Genomic DNA, 19823 nt, shown 5'->3' with positions numbered 1-19823 from the left:
GGAAACTGGCTCATAGATCACATCTACTTCTTCTACTTTAATAGCTACTATCTAGTTTCAAGTAGGAAGTTTCCCCATTATCTACTACAAGATCTGTCTTTAACTTCAGATGATGAAGACTAAACCAGGGCATTCAGAACAAGCATACACTGTATCCGTGAACATTGTTTTTAATTGTTGAGAAATAGCAAATGTAGAAATATGGTATTTTGGTCAAATGAAATTCTTTCATAGGTAGGAGGTATGGTATATTGGTACATAAGCAGACAGACAAACAGATGGACTTTCCTATAAAATCCATTAAGTTCCATTAATACTTTGACATACCAGTAAATATGTTTTCCATTTTCAAATGTAAAAATCAGATGTAGCTTAATGTTATAAACCATAATCTCTCTTTGGACAATAGGAACATAAGTAGCACAATGGAATGTTTCACTATTCCAATTTATGGTATATCTGCCCTCTTTTCAAATGTGTTTTAAGGTTATTTAATATACTCTGTTATAAATTTGTACAAGAAACTGAACTCTGATAGCAAATGGAAATGTATGTTATCATGCAATTTTGTACTCTCCTTGGATCAAGACAAAATAAATATAAAGAATTTTAATAATTCACTGATCCACATTCATTACTGCTTAATGCTGAAGGCTGTTTTAACATAGACAGTGCATTGATAAAAAGTGTTATTAATATTCCCAATTTCAAATTACAAAATTAAATATAAAATTGTAGCTCAAGGCCTTTAGAAGGGAGACATACATGTAAATGGATTGCATAATAATATTTTGTACCTAAATGTAAAATTCAGTTAAATGTGTTCTAACTTTTACAGGGTGCATGTGTATGCACATGTGCAAAATAATCTATGTAGCTCAGTGGTGGCTTGCTCTTACTGGTGCTACTGGTACGCTGATCACGATCTGTCCATGCACGAGCCTGACGTGCGCTGTGCACATGTGTGATGTGCGCTGCACATGCATGTGCAATCCACTGTCCATGTGACACCCAGCTGCTTGTTGGGGTGCGTGCAGGCATAAAAACAGTCTATAGAGCACGGGCGGGCGGGCCAAACAAGCCACCATACAGGTACGTTCTCAGCTGCTCCCAGCCACTACCAGTACAGCTGTACCGGGCCGTACCCGCAGCAACCCACCACTTATGTAGCTCTAACTTGTGTGTGCATGTCCATGCATGTGTGTACAGACGCACACACACAACACACATACCCAAATATGGCATGAGTTTATATTTTAAAACTCATGCTCAAAGCTGTTTTGCAAAATAAAATATCTGCAAAGCTGAAAGTCATGCTATGAAGTTAATGTCAATATCCTGAAAAATTAACAGACAGGTCCATATATGAAGTGAAGCTTAAACCTGTTTGTTTTCCGTCTTGAGCAGTTACATACGTATTACTTTATCTCACTAGTAGAGAACTGTTGTTTCAGAAACACAAGTTTAAGCTTCACTTGATATATGGACCTATCTGTTAATTTTTCAGGATATTGACATTAACCTGAAGACTGTATCTCTAGGATTTAACACAAATGTAAAGTTAAAAGTTTGCATTTTTTATAAGATTCGGATCCACTCTGGCATTCCATAATTCCAGTTACTTTGAAAAATTACCCCTGAAATATAAATGATGTTAAAGCCATAGAGGTGTAGTTGTAGTAATGCTCGTTTTAATTTCAAAGAGTTTCAGACTAGGATATAAAAAAATGAAATATTGTTTATTACTTATTGAAGGCTGCCTTACATGCACAATCTTATTTAGAAAACCTTGCTCTCCAGGTTTCTCATAGCAATCTGAATACCGGAATTCAAGATATAGTCCATGTAAAATATGACCCTGGTATGTTCTGAAATATATTATTTTGTCTGCTTTGTATATTTCAGAATTGCTATAGAGTGAGATGTAGAGGAATCACAATTACTGTCCCCTCGTATCTTTGTAGCCCTCTTGTGAACTCATTGATTTGTTCTTTGAACCAGAACATGTTCAAAAGAATAGAAATCTGTGATCTTGCTTGTCTGTCTCTGAAAACGAAGGAATGGAGGATAAGGAACAAGAAAAATGAGTTACTTGCATTTCCTTCTTCTTTCCCAATTCTCATCTCCAAAAGGTGCTCATTCAGTGTTGATATCTGTGGTCGTACGACAAAGTATTACATTATATTTTGATCATTGTCACTTTTCACAGGAATAAATCCCAAAGAAATACGTGGAATTGACTGTTTTTGATTTGTCAGTTACAGATGGTCTCTGATAACGATTTTCTGTTCTCTCCCACGGCAAAGACATACCATTTCATAATATCAGACACTAGAATCTCAAATTACTCTTGGCATTTGACCGCACTGCTATCTTAGCTACTATACCGTTATTGCCATATCCTTCTAGTTCACTACAGGGAGAGAGCGATTGCATGCCAGCCTATGGGAAAGTCAATAGAGCCTAGTTGCCACTTGAAAATGAAACTCTTCAGTGATGTAGGCCTATGTATCTTGTTAGATTCTCCACTCTTCTTTGTAATATTATTATCTTCTTTGTGATATCACAATATTGGTTTATATATACTCATTTACAAACTTTAAAGGTAGGAAGAGGCAGCAGGAAATAAATATCTAATACAATGTCACCACCGTATTGTAACCAAGTATTTCTAAATATTATAGGAAAAATATGATTCTTTGGAAGCCCCATGTTATATAAAGTGTATTCCGATTCAGGAGACAAGCAAAGCATATCTAGTTTGATCCAAGCATGTCCTTCTATGAATGTGAAGGTACTTGGCTATTTGTAAAGGGCACAACTTAGGTAATCTTTTCCTTGGAGGAATTCATTCTTTCTTCTTATAACCTTCAATGTCACCTTTCAAATTGTTTGGAAGAATCTCTTGATCTTCTGAAACAACTATAAAGGTTGCTGCTGGGATTTGCAATCAAAAGAGGGTTTTTTTTTTCCTTAAAAAAAATTTCTGCCATTCCATCTTTAAGATCATCATCAGCAGAACTGTGATACATTTATGGAGCACTGGCATTTAACCGAATGTCCAAATAGGCTTGCAGAGTTTTCCCAAGAAATGTGTTCTTTAGGATATGGTTCCACATTTTGAAAAAAGTTGCAACTGTGAACCAGTTATAAAGATAGGCTGTGATTAATATGTGATAAGAACGTAAGAAAAAGAAAAATGGAAACAGAGATTTTTTTTTTACAAAACATGTGGTTGTTTCACAGGGAGAATTGCTTGATGGAACACCAGATTACATGTCAGGTCTTGATGACATGACAGACTCTGACTCCTGCTTGTCCCGAAAGAAGATCAAGAAGACAGAAAGTGGCATGTACGCATGTGACTTATGTGACAAGACATTCCAGAAAAGCAGTTCCCTTCTGCGACACAAATATGAGCACACAGGTATGGATGATTGCAATATATAGAGACAAGATTTAACAGTATAGGTAGGTCTACAGAATAAAATGCAGAAAAGGTATGGAACAAAATGATGCTCATTGCTTATTGCAGCTCTCCATTTCCTTCCATTGTTCAGTTCTAAAAAAAAACATGTTTAAAGCTGATCGAACAATTTAAAAAATGAACAACCTAGAAAAAAGGAATCCATTGACTAGGACAGCCTTTATAATCTCAAAACGGGCAGAAAGTTGAATGAATACCTAGTGAGGAAATAGCTAGTCAGAATTTAGCCAACAATAGCTAAATTCTTAATAGTCATCTGTGTTCAGGAAAATGATTATTGGTAGGTATATAGATCATGAAATGTATTCTTTCTAAACAAATAAGCATGTGCAATTGTGCATTAACACAGACAAGACTAAATTTTTAGAGTCAAGAGGGGCTTCTGTTTTAGAAGTGTGTTGCTGGGTTTTTTTGCTTCTGCACCACTTCTTTCATATCAGTCATATAAAATATATATTGTTAAGTATAGTTATTATTTTCCAAGGAATAATTCCTCACAATATGACTGCTTTCAGGAGGTTTTCTTAAAATTGCTTTGCTAGGTTGTGTGCACTTAACTACTGCACAGAGCCACAGTGAATGGGCTCCATGTGAAAAGAAGGTCTGATTACAGAACATGGTGAGAAAATAAGGATATTATCATTATCTTTTGTGAAAAGCTGGAAGTTATTATGGAATAGCAATCTAAAAATAAATGTAATATGTGTTATCTGTAACACGTACCCAAAAATATACACCTATAGATATAGACAAAAGTCCCAGATCTTATATTAAAATTCAGAAATATTTAGTAGATTATACATTATTACAGATATGGAAAAATTATACACAAATTTGGATCTTGAGAATTATTCATCATTAGTAATTTAGGAATAGTAAACTAAAGAAAGATGATTGACATTGCAATCTGCTTTTAAAATATATGTTATATATTCTTTTAATGCAAAGACAGATAGACAGATATAGTCATTCTTGGGACATTTTTTTTTTATTCTGTTCTAGAATATTTATTTAGCTTTCTTCCATCTGGTTTCTTCCAGAAGTATTAGGACTACAAATTTCAGAACCCCAACCAACATGACTAAACTTTGGGATTTCTGGATATTTTAATCTCATTTCATCTGAGAAACTATTTGGAGAAAGATGCCTTAAACAAAGGAACACATGTTCCTGAAAAGCTGAGATAATTTTTCACAGTAATGGTGTTTATTCTACTGTCAGTAAAAAAGAAGTTTGAAAAGAAAAGAACCACTACATTCTATATTTTAAATATGAAGAAAAACATCAAAATATCTGTTTGTGCTTTGCAGCATAGATCTCCTGTTTATTTACAAAAATCAGGATACATTTCTCTTGAATAAATGATTTTATTATATATGATTTTCAAATAATTGAATATCTATTCCTCTAAACAATCTTTTACTTTAGCTTATGAAAGCCTGCATCTGTAAATATCCTCATTGGTCTTTCCTGCATTATTTGCTAACTTAGAATGGGTTTCCATTTGAGAATACAGTCCAGCAAACATTACTCTGTATTTAAAATCACACTAATTGCTAGTAAATTAATTCAGTTATTGATACTTTGTTGCCTCTTAGTTCCTTTAAGAAATTCAGTGTTTCTCTGCAAATCTTTATAAAATGACAGGTAAACTCTGTTTTACTGTAACATTCATTGCAATGAGTTAAATTATAGAAGAATAAAAGTCTATCGATAAATGGATTTCATGTTAGTTAGAAAATTCTGGGAGATGAAGTTCACATACCTTGGATGTTTGGCACAGTGGGGGGGGGGGGAGGCAGGATATTTGGATTTGAGTTCCTTTCAATTTTGCTGAAAATTTCTTGAAACATTAGCAGTTCTGTGTGCATATTTGGAGCCTGACCAGGAGATAGTTAAAAGTGGAGGAGGAGGGTACTTCCAACTCAGTTTTTTGAGGAGCAAGGTCTGGACTGATTTCCTGTTTTGTCAGGGTTCCTTAGTGGAAGAATTCTCCTGGATTTTTTGAATAGGTACCTGCTTGGCCTACAGACCTCATATATCATGGAGCTACAGGAAATATGTTATCCTAAATTCTACAAAGGAAGTAAAAAGAGATTTGGTCAAACAAACAGCCCAGTCCTGTCATGCCTCTTCAAAAGCAAATCCCACTGATGATGATGATGATGATGATGATGATGATGATGATGATGATGATAATAATAATAATAATAATAATAATAATAATAATAATAATAATAATAATAATTTTTATTTGATTAGCCGCAACCCTCTCCCGAAGGACGACGTACAATCAAAACAAATAAAAATACACATAAGACAAACATATATACAAAAAGAACAGAGACATATACATATGTGCATGGAGGAGAGTTGACTTATAAGTGAAAGACAATTAAAAACACAATTTAAAATCCCCTTAAATAAAATTACTAAATTAAAAAACCCATCAGGAGCGATACGAAGTTATGGTTGAGCCAGGCCAGCTATTTGGAAAAGGTGGGTCTTGAGCTTGACACGGAATGAGCGGAGGTCAGTAGTGGTCCTAATATCCGGGGGGAGGTCATTCCACAGGGCTGGGCCCGCCACAGAGAAGGCTCTGCTCCTAGGCGCCGCCCCATGGCACTGTCTGGTGGACGGCACCTGGAGAAGTCCCTCTCTGTGCGAGCGGATGGGTCGTAGGGATGTATGGGGCAGAATACGATCCCGCAGGTAACTAGGTCCTGAGCCATGGAGCGCTTTAAAGATCGTAATCAAGACCTTGAAACGCACTCGATAGACCACAGGAAGCCAGTGCAGCTCGCGCAGGAGAGGTGTCACATGGGAGTACTTGGTACTCCCCATAATCACCCGCGCGGCCGCATTCTGGACCAACTGCAGTCTCCGAGCGCATTTCAAGGGAAGCCCCATGTAGAGAGCGTTACAGTAGTCCAGGCGAGACGTCACCAGCTCATGGGTGACTGTGCGTAGGGCGTCCCGGTCCAATAGGGGGCGCAATTGGCGCACCAGGCGAACCTGGTGGAACGCCCCCCTGGCCACGGCTGTCACATGTTCATCCATGGACAGCCTGGCATCTAGGAGGACGCCCAAATTGCGCGCCCGCTCCACGGGGGCGAGTTGAATGCCCCCAATGGCCAGAGATGGAATTATCTGGTTGAACCGGGGAGCTGGAACCCACAGCCACTCCGTCTTGGAAGGGTTGAGCCTGAGTCGGTTGTCATCCATCCAGATCCGTACGGCTTCCACACACCGGGACATCACTTCGACGGCCTCGTTGGGGTGGTTCGGGGTGGAAATGTACAGCTGAGTATCATCAGCGTACAGATGATATCCCACCCCGAAACCACGGATGATCTCACCCAGCGGCTTCATGTATGTGTTGAACAGGAGTGGCGAGAGGACCGACCCCTGTGGCACCCCACAAGTAAGGGGGCATAGGGTCGACCTCTGCTCCCCTGCCAACACACGTTGTGTCCGGCCAGAGAGGTAGGAGCCGAACCACCGCAAAATGGTGCCCCGGACCCCCAACCCCTCCAGTCGGCGCAACAGGATACCATGGTCGATGGTATCAAAAGCCGCCGAGAGGTCTAATAGGACCAGGATAGAGGAACAGCCCCTATCTCTGGCCCTCCAGAGATCATCTACCAACGCGACCAAGGCCGTCTCTGTGCTGTGCCCAGGGCGAAAGCCGGACTGGCGCGGGTCTAGATAATCATTCTCCTCCAGATGTCGTGGAAACTGAGAAGCCACCACACTCTCTACAACCTTCGCCAAAAAGGGAAGGTTGGAGACAGGACGATAATTGGCCAGCTCCGTAGGGTCCAGGGAAGGCTTCTTGAGCAAGGGTCTCACCGCCGCCTCTTTCAAGGCGGCCGGGAGAGACCCCTCACCCAACGAAGCGTTCACTAGGCCCAGGAGCCAGTCACGTGTAACCTCCCAGGATGCCAGTACAAGCCAGGAGGGACACGGGTCCAGTAAACATGTGGTAGGTCGCAGTCGTCCACGCAATCTGTCCAAATCCTCGATGACAACCAAGTCAAACTCCTCCCAAAAAGGTTTCTCAAGACTCGCCACTGGCGTCTCGACTGGGCCACTGAAGGGGACCCAATCCTTCCGGATTTGAGCGACTTTATCCTGCAGATATTTCCCAAACTCCTCTGCCCTACCCTGTAGAGGGGCCTCCCGCGGCCTCTGAAACAGAAGGGAGCGGGACACCCGAAACAGGGCGGCAGGGCGGTTCTCTGCGGATGCAATGAGAGCGGCACAATATTGACGTTTGGCCGTTCTCAATGCCACTAGGTACGTCCTTAAATGGGCTCGTACCTGTGCTCGGTCAAATTCGGATCGGGAGGATCTCCAACGACTCTCTAGGCATCTCTTGTGGCGCTTCATCACCCTTAGCTCCTCGGTAAACCAAGGAGCCAGGGTGGATCGTTGCCGCCGGAGAGGCCGCAAAGGCGCCACCCGGTTCAAGGCCCCGGTAGTCACATTATTCCACGCGGCCACCAGGTCCTCTACCCGAGGGCGGGTCAGGGCTGCAGGAGGTGGCCCAAGCTCCGTCTGGAACCTGTCTGGTTCCATCAAGCGCCTGGGGCGGAACCCTATCTCTGGTGAAATGGGTGCTTTTTTTTCCAGATAAGGGTATGGGATTGCAGCCAGAAGTTTGGTAGACATTTCTGATCAAGTCACTGGCGGTAATGGTAGCAACATGAATAGAGTAATAACCGCAGCAGCTCTCAGCTCTTTTAACTATATTAGGAGAAAGACATGCAAACCAACATTAGCTGCTCTTGATATTCTACTATGTACCTTATGTAGTGATCCATCTGAAGTTTACTTCCAAGAGAATGTTAAGGCCACTCACCTTTTTCTTCTTCTTCGGCCTCCTTTGCAAATGTTAAATTAACTGCAAATTAAACTGATAAAGTTATAGGAAAAGCCTGCACAATGAAATGGCTGTCTCATCTACTAATATATATGCGAAATTTCAATCTGTGTTCAGGGCAAGACTCCCTGAACTGCAATTAACCTTTACTTTCCATGTCTGAATAGTTATCTTTTCTTCATCTTTTTGGGAGACATTTAGTGTTTTCACCTCCCTCTGGTTTTTCCAGAGTGTAACAAATAACAAACTTAGCTTAGTGAACCCAAAATGTGGATCTCTCTAAAGATACAATTCTCTTTTTCTTTGGTAGCTAGTTGCACTAAAGTATTTTTGAGGCTTTGGCCACATTATGGTATTTATTAACTTAAAAATAGAAGCACTAAGGTAGTTTTCTGAATTATTATTAAGTATTTTTAGGATTAGTATTTATCTTTTTGTAAATTACCTTGTTTAGAATTCCTTATCATGTTGTGGTTCTTGGAGTGTCTCCTACTCTACTGTTATTATTTTAGTAAAATTAGTATGCTGCCTCAGTCACAGATTCTAGGTAGCTCATAATTACATAAAATCTGGATCAATGGTCAACAAAAGTCATTCATCATCTTTAGTAAAATCATAATACTAAAAATCAGCTGTAACCAATTATATCTATTACTTATATGTTCGGAGTATTCAAATCAAAAGCCCTTTTGGATTGAAACATAGAAATCACATGTAATTTCCAAGTTTATACCATGGAGTAAACAATTTACTATGCTATACTCAGTTCCCCAATATCTTCATGATACAGGTGTGCTTTCAGTAATAGCCAAGATAGTACTATAATGTATGAACCTACATTAGCCAGGAAAAAGCACCACAATAATATTTGACGAGTGAGCAAATATGAGGTCATGGACCTTGATGTCTTAAATCCTATAGTGTGTAAGGATCCTTCCTCTCTCCCTAATTGTTTTACTACCTTGGTAATGATGGGCACATGCTAAAGTGAAATATGACCAATATTGTAATCTCTCATAGTTTCATGTCTTTAGGCTACCTTATATAATGACCCAGTGGTGTTCTAACCCTCGATGGTGCTTTGCAAATTTTAATAAACATTTTAATATGCATCTAAAAATTAAAAAAAAATAGCACTGGTGATCAGTATCGAATTATCTTAACTTAACTGAAGGTTGTGAGCTGTCCAACCTGTTGACATTGGCTTGGCACCTCAATACGTAATAACTGGCCTATAAAGGAAAGTTATATGACAAGTTACATATACTCTTGTTTTGAACCCATTTCCCTGGAGGGTAAAAAAAAAATACCAGGAGAAGAGAAGGCAGGAATCAGAAGTTCACATAAGTACACAAGATTTCAATTTCTGTTAGCTTAAGAGATACTTATTTAGAGCCAATTTTTATTATAGCTGTTGGTAGCAGTCAACAATTCCAGACAACCAACTGGAACCTGAGCAGAGTCAGTATGACCATGAATTTAGGTCAGATGTCAAAAGTAGATATCTAATTTTTTTAGAGGTACTTGGAGTTAAAATAGTCTCACACCTAAGACTAAGAAAGCTACCTAGATATTAAAATAATTTTTAGTAGCTGTTGGGTTCGCAGTTACCTACCTAAGTAACGCATCACAACCAAGTGGTCTGTATATGAATCATTAAGCAGCTTTTCACTTACAAAAGCAGCTCTGACTGGTCAAGTAAAGCGATTCCTATTTACTACAGACAACTTGGAGAATACAATAGCTATTTTCAGGAAAGTAGACAGGATATTAGCCTAGTAGATTCCAGGACATATAATTCTGAACTTCAAAAAAGATTGATTCTCTGCTCTTTCATACAGAGCTTGCTTTATTTTGGGCTTTGAATCTTATTCAGATGATATGAGGCAGAATGAAGAACAGAATGTCATGAACACCATGTAGAGATCTAGTACTAGTCATGAATATGGTACCCTTTAAGAAAAGTAGAGCAGAAATTACCTGAAAAAGATACAGCAGAACTGCATCTTCTAGGCCAGTAATGGCAAACCTTTTTGGCACCAAGTGTCCAAAGTGGAAAGTGTGCGCACATGCACATGCCGGAGCACCAGAAACCCAAAGACCAGCTGCCAGGTGCACATGTACAACTAGCTGGCCAGTGTGCGCCATAAGAGCCACTAGCGGCAGTGCACATGCCCACAGAGAGGGCTCTGCATGCCACCTCTGGCACATGTACCACAAGTTCACCATCATGGTTCTAGGCAGTTATTATCTGTAAACATTTAAAGAAGAGGAGAGAAAAAATATCTTTGTTTTAATCCTGTTCTCTATGTATTACCTTCAGAATATTGATTGATTGACCAAAAAAATTGGTCATAAGGGACCATGTATAAATGGGGTGGAGGTGGGATCTTCTCCTAATATCCTAACCCAGCGATGGCGAACCTTTTTTGGCTCGCGTGCCACAAGTGGGGGGAGCGCAGGGGGGCGTGTGCGGGCGTGCCGCACCCATAATGCAATGTGCAACCCCCCAGTGCGCATGCGTGCACAACAGGTGCGACCCCCCCCATTTGTACATGCTTTTTTCACCCTCCCCAGGCTCCAGAGGCTTTATAGGAGCCTGGGGAGAGCGAAAAGAGCCCCCCCCGCCCCCCCGGAGGCCCTCCGGAGGCTTCAGGGACCGTCTGGCGGCTTCCTTGAAGCCTTCGGAATGCTTAAAATGACCCTCCGAGCAAACCGGAAGTGACTTCCGGTTTGCTCGGAGGGTCATTTTAAGCATTCCGAAGGCTTCAGGGGTGGTCCGGAGGCTTCCCTGACGCTTTTGGAGAGTTTAAAACGACCCTCCGAACAAACTGGAAGTCACTTCCGGTTTGTTCGGAGGGTCGTTTTAAGCGTTCCGAAGGCTTCAGGGACCGTCCGGAGGCTTCCCTGCCGCCTTCGGAGTGCTCAAAACGTGACTTCCGGTTTGCTCGGAGGATCGTTTTAAGCGTTCCGAAGGCTTCAGGGATGGTCCGGAGGCTTCCCTTGACTCCTTTGAAGCGTTTAAAACGACCCTCCGAGCAAACCGGAAATCATTTCTGGTTTGCTCGGAGGGTCATTTTAAGCGTTCCAAAGACTTCAGGGAAGCCTCCGGACCATCCCTGAAGCCTCCGGAGGGCCTCGGGGGGGGGGAGGCTCTTTCCCCCCCCCCAGCCTCCTATAAAGCCTCTAGAGCCTGGGGAGGGCGAAAAAATGGCTTTTAAAAACGGTGAACTCAGCTGGCCAGCCCGCGCATGTGCGCCTGCCAGCTGACAGGGCAGCGCCTCGCGTGCCCTGACAAATGGCTCCGCGTGCCACCTCTGACACGCGTGCCATAGGTTCACCATCACTGTCCTAACCGCTTCCAGAGCAGGATGACCCCATTGGGTTCTAAAAGCCAGTTGGCAGACCCAGGTTTTTGGGTCCTTTCAGAAGGCCAACAGAGTGGATGACCATCTCACCTTGAGGTGTCTGATGTTCCAGAGAGTTGGAGCTAAGGCACAAAGACTCTTCTCCTGTTTATAGAGCTTCTCTAATGACCCATGAAGCTTCAAACTTTACATAGAATTCATTTAGTCTAATTTTTTTCAAATGTAAAGTTAAATATATATACGTATAGATAAGCCATGCATTTGAATTCTGAGGCCTTGTTATCTTGTTTCATGATATGTTCTATCTTGCTTTTTAAGTGGATTGGTAAGAATCTCTGTGGCTGTATTTATTATTGTTATTATTACTATTACTATTACTATTATTACTATTATTATTGTTGTTATTATTATTATTATTATTATTATTATTATTATTATTATTATTATTATTATTATTATTACTATTATACATGCAACAGTTTTTTAGGAGCATTCATGCTGATATAACTTGTACTTTTATTTTCTCACTGGTTGAATAAAATATTGCTGTTCAGCTTTCATAGCAAATCAGCTTTCTTTTGCTGCCTTTCTGAATTTTCATCTCATGGGTTTTCCTTCTTTAGAGTTTGATTCATAAAACATCATATGTTGTTTGGAGATAATTTTCTGCTACTAGATTTAAATATGAGGGCTTCTTTTTTATATACTTCAATAATACATAATTTCCTGGAATAAATTTAAAGCTGATGGAATTTATACCAGAAATGGAAGTCTCTCTTTTTACTAACAATAGAGTAAGTGTAGTATTTGCAATTACACCAAATTGCATTTATAACGCACCTTTAACCGCCTCACTTCACTCTGTCCATTAAACCATCCCCACTGGGACTATTTTTACCATCCCAATCCCTAAGTAGCTTCAAGAAAACCTTTAGAAAATCAGACCTTTGGCCAAATGATTCCTAATCTACCTTCAGCATCTGGAATTTTTCCATTGTTGACTTATATTGTTCACTTTCCAAAACTACTCATGCTTATACCACTAAAATCAGGAAATACAGAACTTTTAAAAACACAGACATGTCAGTGACTATATTTGTGACTTTGATGTATTACTATACTTGACAATGAAAATATGATTCTTTAGATAAGCGGTCCCCAATCTTTCTTGCTTGGTGGCCAGCAGGGGGGCAGAGGGGATCGTTTCATGTGAGTGACAGGAGAGAGTTTAAAGCAACTGCCACTCACGCAAAGGGAGATATTAGATATAATTATTTATTGTATCTTTCGATAAGAAAACCTATAACCAATATTTGTAAAAGTTGTCAAGCATATGATAATTTCTCATTTATGGTTGTGATGAAATAGTACAAGTTGAACAATAACGTAACTTTTATTCCATAAAATAATGACCTTTTAAAAAGGACAAAGAAGATAAATTAGGTGATTTCTTACCTAAAGGTCAGCATTAGGCCCCAACAAAAGTATTTGAACAATACAAACTTTGTCAAAATATATAATTTTTCCTATAGCAAGACACTTTTAGTCAAGAATCATATATCTAGATATGTATGCATGCTTCAATACTGTTGAAATTGTCATAAGAAAAGCTTTAAAATTTCCCCTCATTAATTCCATCCAGATCATTTCAAAGGGATCTCCATCATAGAGCAGATTGTCCAAACATCCAATGAGAAGAGGTTTAATTCTGTTTGATGACCAGAAAAACAAGGAAGGATAATGTGGCAGCATAGTGTTTTTGTATTAAAGTTCTCCTGCTGGATTGAATAAAGAACAAATGAAACTCTCAGGGGAAAAAAACCTGAAGGCATCAAAAACTAAAAATATTGAATGATCTATCTTTTTTTCACAGAGAATAGGTTAAATTTAGACATAATAAAACATAAAACCCTGCAGTTCGTTGTCACTCTAGCTTTGCTTAAGCTTGAACATGCCAACAGTAGAACAAGATACCTAGATAGATGGGGGAATCTTTCAGTTGTTCAAGGTACTGTATCTTGGGTTCAGGAGCCTGGCCTAATAAGGCCTTTTCAAACTCCATTTTTCTGTAGCTATGAGTACACCACTGACCTGAAAGCCATCCATTCTTCCTAAGCATTCAACTCTTCATCTGATTTCTTTTACATTAGGAACACATACATTGCCAACAGCATTTTTTTTCCTTGTCTGCTTTTTCAAATCTTCCCTCCCTAGTCATCCAGCATTTATGCCCATATGTTTTCAAAGAAATTAGAAGGATTTTCCTTTTTTTAAAAAAAAATAACATTTTATTCCTTGTTCAGATTTTAAATAACTGGTTCTTTCTCTCTTTCTCCTTCCATCTTAGGAAGTCGTACCTAAGGTCAGTTAATATGGCTGGTTTTCCTGCTGTCTTTGGGAGTGAAAGCTATTCTTCCTATCACATGTCCATCAGTTACCATTTCAGCAAAAAAAAAAAAAAAGCGATAATAATCCATTCTGCTGCCAAGATGTTGAGGCTGCAGCTGGCATGAAATTCACATGGAACGGAGATTTGGAATTATCTGCTTCACATGAGTCTGATTGTGTGATCGTAATTTCATGCTTTTGCATTGGAAATATTTCAAAGTAGCAAGCTTTTGAGTTAGTCAGAACGCTTCTTCAATCTAGTTGCTAAGGAAGTAAAGGAAAAAGAATAAGGGAGACTAGCTTGTCCACTTAAAACTATTGGAAAATGGATCATAGGTCAAAGAAAGGTTCACGTATTAGAGAATTACCACCATATGCATTTAACAGTTCTTTTTCACAACTTGCTAACAATCATCTAAAAAAGCAATATAAAATGGATGGAGAACTATATATAAAATATACAGTACAATCAAACAATAATTAAGATAAAAACCACATTAATATAATACCACTTTGATTTTGCCCTAAAAACCTCCTGGGCCACCAAGGCCTTACTATTCAGTTAAAAAACCCAACCAAAACAACTCAAAGTATGGGTGGCAAAGACAGTTCTTCATTCCAATTTACACCTACTTTTGCTATATTATCAGGTACATCAACTAGTCCCAATTGTCATCCCTATGCCCAGATGAGAGAAGTCACTAATTTGGTATCTTTCAGATTTCCCAAACAGCATAGCTAGATGTTTATTCTGGCAAAGAAATTCTGGGACTTGCCAGAACTCAGGTTGGCATTGCTGGCATAACCCATGTCTACCTATTATGTCCTTCAAATATGCTATAAACTATGAAATCTTTATGTTGTTATAATTCTAGAGGTTATGTTCCCAGAAATGTTTCTGATACTCTCCATTTAGGTTACCTCTTGCTCAAAATATATCCTGATACACTGTTCTGAATGTATACAGATAGTCCTCAACTTATGACCACATTGGAACCCAGAATTTCTATTACTAAGCAAGACAGTGGTTAAGCGAATTGTGTCACATCTTACAACCTTTTTTGCCACAGATTTTCAGTGAATCACTGCAGTTGTTAAGTGAATCATGTGGTTTTTAAATGAATCTGGATTCCCCCATTGACTTTGCTTGTTGGAAAACAGCTGGGAAGATTACAAATGGTGATTACATGTGCTCAAGACAGTGCAACTCTCATAAATACATGTCAGTTGTTGAGTGCCAAATTTTGATCACACGACCATGGGTATACTGCAATGGTCATAAGTGTAAAAACTGGTCATAAGTCACATAAAATCAAGTGCTGTTGTAACTTTGGCCACTCACTAAATGTATGTTGTAAGTCGATGACTACCTGCAATATATATATATATATATATATATATATATATATATATATATATATATATATATATATATATATATATATATATATATATATATATATATATATATATATATATATATATATATATATATATATATATATATATATATATATATATATATATATATATATATATATATATATATATATATATATATATATATATAGTCCCAACTGAATTAGTAAACCACAACATATACGTAATACTTGTTTAAATGTTAAAGGTTTACTCAATTACAGTTTTACTGTAATTATTTAGGAGTTTTGCTGGTTAAATAAGGGCAGTTTTAAAAATGTATGCCTTTCAGGAACTGATTTGGTCCTGCACTTAAAGTTACTCATTTCATTTACTGATCTGTTCTCACTCTGTTTTATGCTCTGACACGAGCTCTATTGTCCTTATTACTTATAGGACATGCTACCTAGCAAGTGTTCTAAGATAGCTCTGTACTGAGACAGTCATAAAACTGTCAATGCATCCCAGATTTAGCCCAGATTTTGTAGGGGGGAGTACTGGCCTCCCATTACTAACTCATGGCTAGGGTGGTTCTTGCTGGCAACGCCACAGCGAAAGCCAGCACATTCTAGTGGCATAGTAATGATAGGCATGGCCACCTTGCCATGGACTGATTGTTATCAGCAAGAGAAGGATGGTGCTTTTCTCTCCCTCCCTCTCTCCTTCCCTTCCCAGCCTGAAGCTCAGCATCTGTGCATGCATTTCCATGGAGAAGGATGTAATCCTTCTTACTGAGTATCATATCAGACTATGAATATGAACAAGTAAGCTCTGGGTATAAGCTCAAATCGTGCCATATGTGTTCTGACAATTACCTTGTATACCTGCTACAGTTTATGCTTACATATACTGCAGCCAATATGGGCAGTATGCCCAGCCTGTTCACATGCTAAAAATGTGGCGTTACCACATGCGATCATGGTTACCTGTGTTTTCAGAAGAACCTGTCGTAATTAGTCAGAAGGTTTAGGTCTAAGGGAAAGATAATCGGAATTAGAAACTGTAAGATGAAAACAGCAGTCTGTTTTAAGAACTTTTCCAATGAGTTAATGGTCTGAGAAAATCAACATCGGATGTTCATTTGGGTATTGGAAAGGTATGTGTAGGGAAGATAGGGAAGGAAAGGGGAAGGAAAGCTAGTCCTGGAAATAAAACAGCATAGTCTGAGAAAAAATAATAATGAATTGATGAATAGCTACTGACTGTTGGAGAAACCAAGTGTTTATTACCTAGTCTAGAAAAAAAAGAGGTTCTAATATATAAAGGCCTTTTATTGCGAAGTCCTTGGTGCTCTCTGAGCCTGGTTGTTTGGTTGCAGACATTTCATTACTCAGCTTGATAACATTTGTGTTTGTGAATATGGGGTTTGCTCCCTGTTTAAACCCTGCCCTGCCAGGATTGGTGGAGTGGGGTTTTATCTTTGGTCATTCCTTGATTGGGTATGGTTTTCTGCTTGATTGTTTGTCTGGTGTTAATCCCTGTTTATCTGGGTTTGGCTGTTAGAGGGATTGTGCTTGGATATTTTTGTTTCCTTTTTAGCTCTGTGTTGTCTCTTTTGAATGTTGTAAATATGCTTTGCTTCTATGAGTCTATCAATGGCTGATTTGTCTGAATGGTTAGTTTCCAGAAATTCTCTAGCATTTTCTGGATTTGTCTTGGTCTGCTATGTTCAGAGATTCCCAGTTGAATTTATGGTTGATCTATCCATCTGTTGTGAGACCAAACCATATTTACCCACCAATAGAAGAGAATATTCACAATAACCCCAAATAGCTTCCTCCAGAATTATTACATGGGAACAGTTATGTCCATATAACATCATGAATTAAATATTTTATTTCTTGAAGTTAGTGAGATTTTATTTAAAAAAAGAAGGGGTACGGCTTCCACATTGACATCTCAGAAGTACAGTCCTTTCTCTGTCCATAATTAGTTGCTATATACGGTATGTAATGTATGTGTGAGGCAATAATTCTTCTCCAACCAAATTCTAAGTTACTCCATCTCAAATCCTTACAATAATTGTAAAACCCATTTTGAGAAATTATAACAAAAGGTTTCAAAGAACCTATAGCATCATTAGGATTACTTAGTCTAATATCCCTCAGAACTCGAAACAATAAAACGTATTAAGTAGCCTCTTGAGATGGTAAAAGGTATTCCATGGTTATCAAGAGCCAATGTCAGTAAATCCGAGAATGTTGCTTTGTTCAAAGCCTGACCATGGGACTTTCTGCACTATCAGCTCATTTGCAATTTAAAAAAATCTCTGTTCATGTCCTTGGCATGGAAAAAGCCCTGTCAACATTCTGCACCTCATTGAAATAGATTTGGATCACTGCTTTAGTGAGAAGATTGTATCTCATCAATGGGAGAGAATATTGACCCAAGGCGGCTGGGATGAAATCAAAATCCTTTAGTTGTGGGGTTCGTTATTTTTAGAAATATGTCATATCCATGCTCTGGGTTGTCCACACTGCATTGATGAATAACATGGATCCCTACATACCAAATACTGTCGTTCTTCATAGCATTTTTTTTCTACAAACATGTCCACTAGCAAAAATAACAGAATAATAGAGTTGGCAGGGACCTTGGAGGTCTTCTAGTCCAATCCTCTTCTCAAGCAGGAAACCCTATACCACTTCAGACAAATAGTTGTCCAATCTCTTCTTTAAAACCTCTAGCATTAGAACACCACACAATTTCTGGAGGCAAAAAGCTGAGCATGAGCTGAAAATTTTCATTGAAAATCCCTACAGTTAAATTGGAAAAATCCCAAGCACAATCACAAAAATATTCCAAGCTAGATGAGAAATCCTAAGTACAACCTAGTGCTATGCACATCATTCTTTTTTCTGGCTTTTTACCATGAGCTGGCTTCAGTTTGAGGGAGGTGGCATTGTTTTTGTTCTTCCAACTGTTTTTTCTCATCGGTGATCAGGGAGGCAAATGATGATATGTCCACCATGTCATCATACAAATGATAGCTTGTACAGGTGGATAAATTATGGCACAAGCAAGCGATTGTAGCATTTGCATGGTGATGTTACCCTAGATATATCCTCATTTTGACACAATAGCATTTTGTTAAGAAGGCGCCTTTCCTTTTTTAAACAATGGTTTAATCATCATTATTATTAAACTTACAATGGCTAAGCACACATAGCTGTAGGTATTTTCTGCAACTTCTCTTCAAGTACAATCAATCACAAACAAAATATGTGTTTTAACATCGTAAAAATTAGTATTTCCCCGTTAAAAATATTTATATTGCATTTGCTTTTCCCAACTCACTGCACAATACTGTAAAGCCTTGATTTGGATAATAATTATAATTATTTTAAATGTTAGATTAATTTGAGTATAACCTTATTGCAAGTTTGAGATCTTTGTGCTCATAGTGACTTTCAAGACCTTATCCGAGATTCAGCACTTGGAATCACCTGAAACCTGCTATTATTTTAATATCATCATAATCCTGAGGCATATAACCCTTAAAATTGCAAGTTGTATGAAAAAAATGAATTGGGAAGAGTAACCATATTCCTGGTTTGTAGTCATGTGTTTATAATTCAGTAAGAAGAAATATGAAATATGAAGATTTTAAATAAAGTCAGGTATTTATCAATACCTTTGTTGCAGGCATCAGTAGCCCCTCAACAATGCTAATTTCCCCCTGACTTTTAATGCTCTTCAGCTAAAAATAAAGAATAGAGAATGAAGGCTTTAAAAAAAAACTTGCCTATTAAAGTCTCTCTTTTTTATTATTGGTTTTGCACCATAACCTATAACTATTATTCAAAGTTAAGGCAATCTAGAAATCTCTCAATAAAGAACTTGCCTTCAGATTCTGCATGGCTCTGAGCTTTCATATAGTTGGATTATATTTTATTGAATGATTATGGAGAAGTTGGAGAGTCATGTAATCACTTCAAAACAAGAGAGGGTTATGGTGGAAGAAACACAAACATGTGTTTTTTAGACTGGGAATGTACTTGATATGGCGGAATTGTAATAACATCTTTGAGAGTATACCATGGAGTTCTTCCCAAATGCACACATACAGTATTCAATTGGTCTGAACTTAAATTTGATTCAGATAAACAACAACATATCCATTTCTTCACATAAACATAATGTGGTTTTTTTATTAAAAAAAATAGAACTTCCAGATAAGTTCTATGAAGTCTATTGGACAAAAAACATGACAGATATGACACGTGCCATCTAGGATTCCCTGTTGGGAAACTAGGCTGGGAGAAAGGGTCAAGGG

The 19823-nt window shown here is 38.5% G+C and overlaps 1 protein-coding gene across 3 annotated transcripts in view; it reads left to right on the top strand.

Annotated features, from left to right (window-relative positions):
- ZEB2 (zinc finger E-box binding homeobox 2) overlaps nucleotides 1-19823 on the top strand; it is a 58917-nt gene that overhangs the window by 36164 nt on the left and 2930 nt on the right. The window contains exons 8-9 of one of the 3 annotated variants that reach the window (XM_081939187.1): nucleotides 3247-3427; nucleotides 14088-14102. In XM_081939187.1, coding sequence (XP_081795313.1) covers nucleotides 3247-3427; nucleotides 14088-14101 — 195 coding nt within the window. In that variant the 3' untranslated portion in view covers nucleotide 14102. Of the gene's footprint in view, nucleotides 1-3246; nucleotides 3428-4527; nucleotides 4942-14087; nucleotides 14103-19823 lie in introns of those variants that run through there. The other 2 variants (XM_081939186.1, XM_081939185.1) reach the window with 2 other exon arrangements.

This window comes from Natrix helvetica, assembly GCF_964273705.1.
Source record: "Natrix helvetica genome assembly, chromosome: 1".
NCBI classification, from domain to species: domain Eukaryota; kingdom Metazoa; phylum Chordata; class Lepidosauria; order Squamata; family Natricidae; genus Natrix; species Natrix helvetica.
This window is presented reverse-complemented; position numbering and strand designations above follow the sequence as displayed.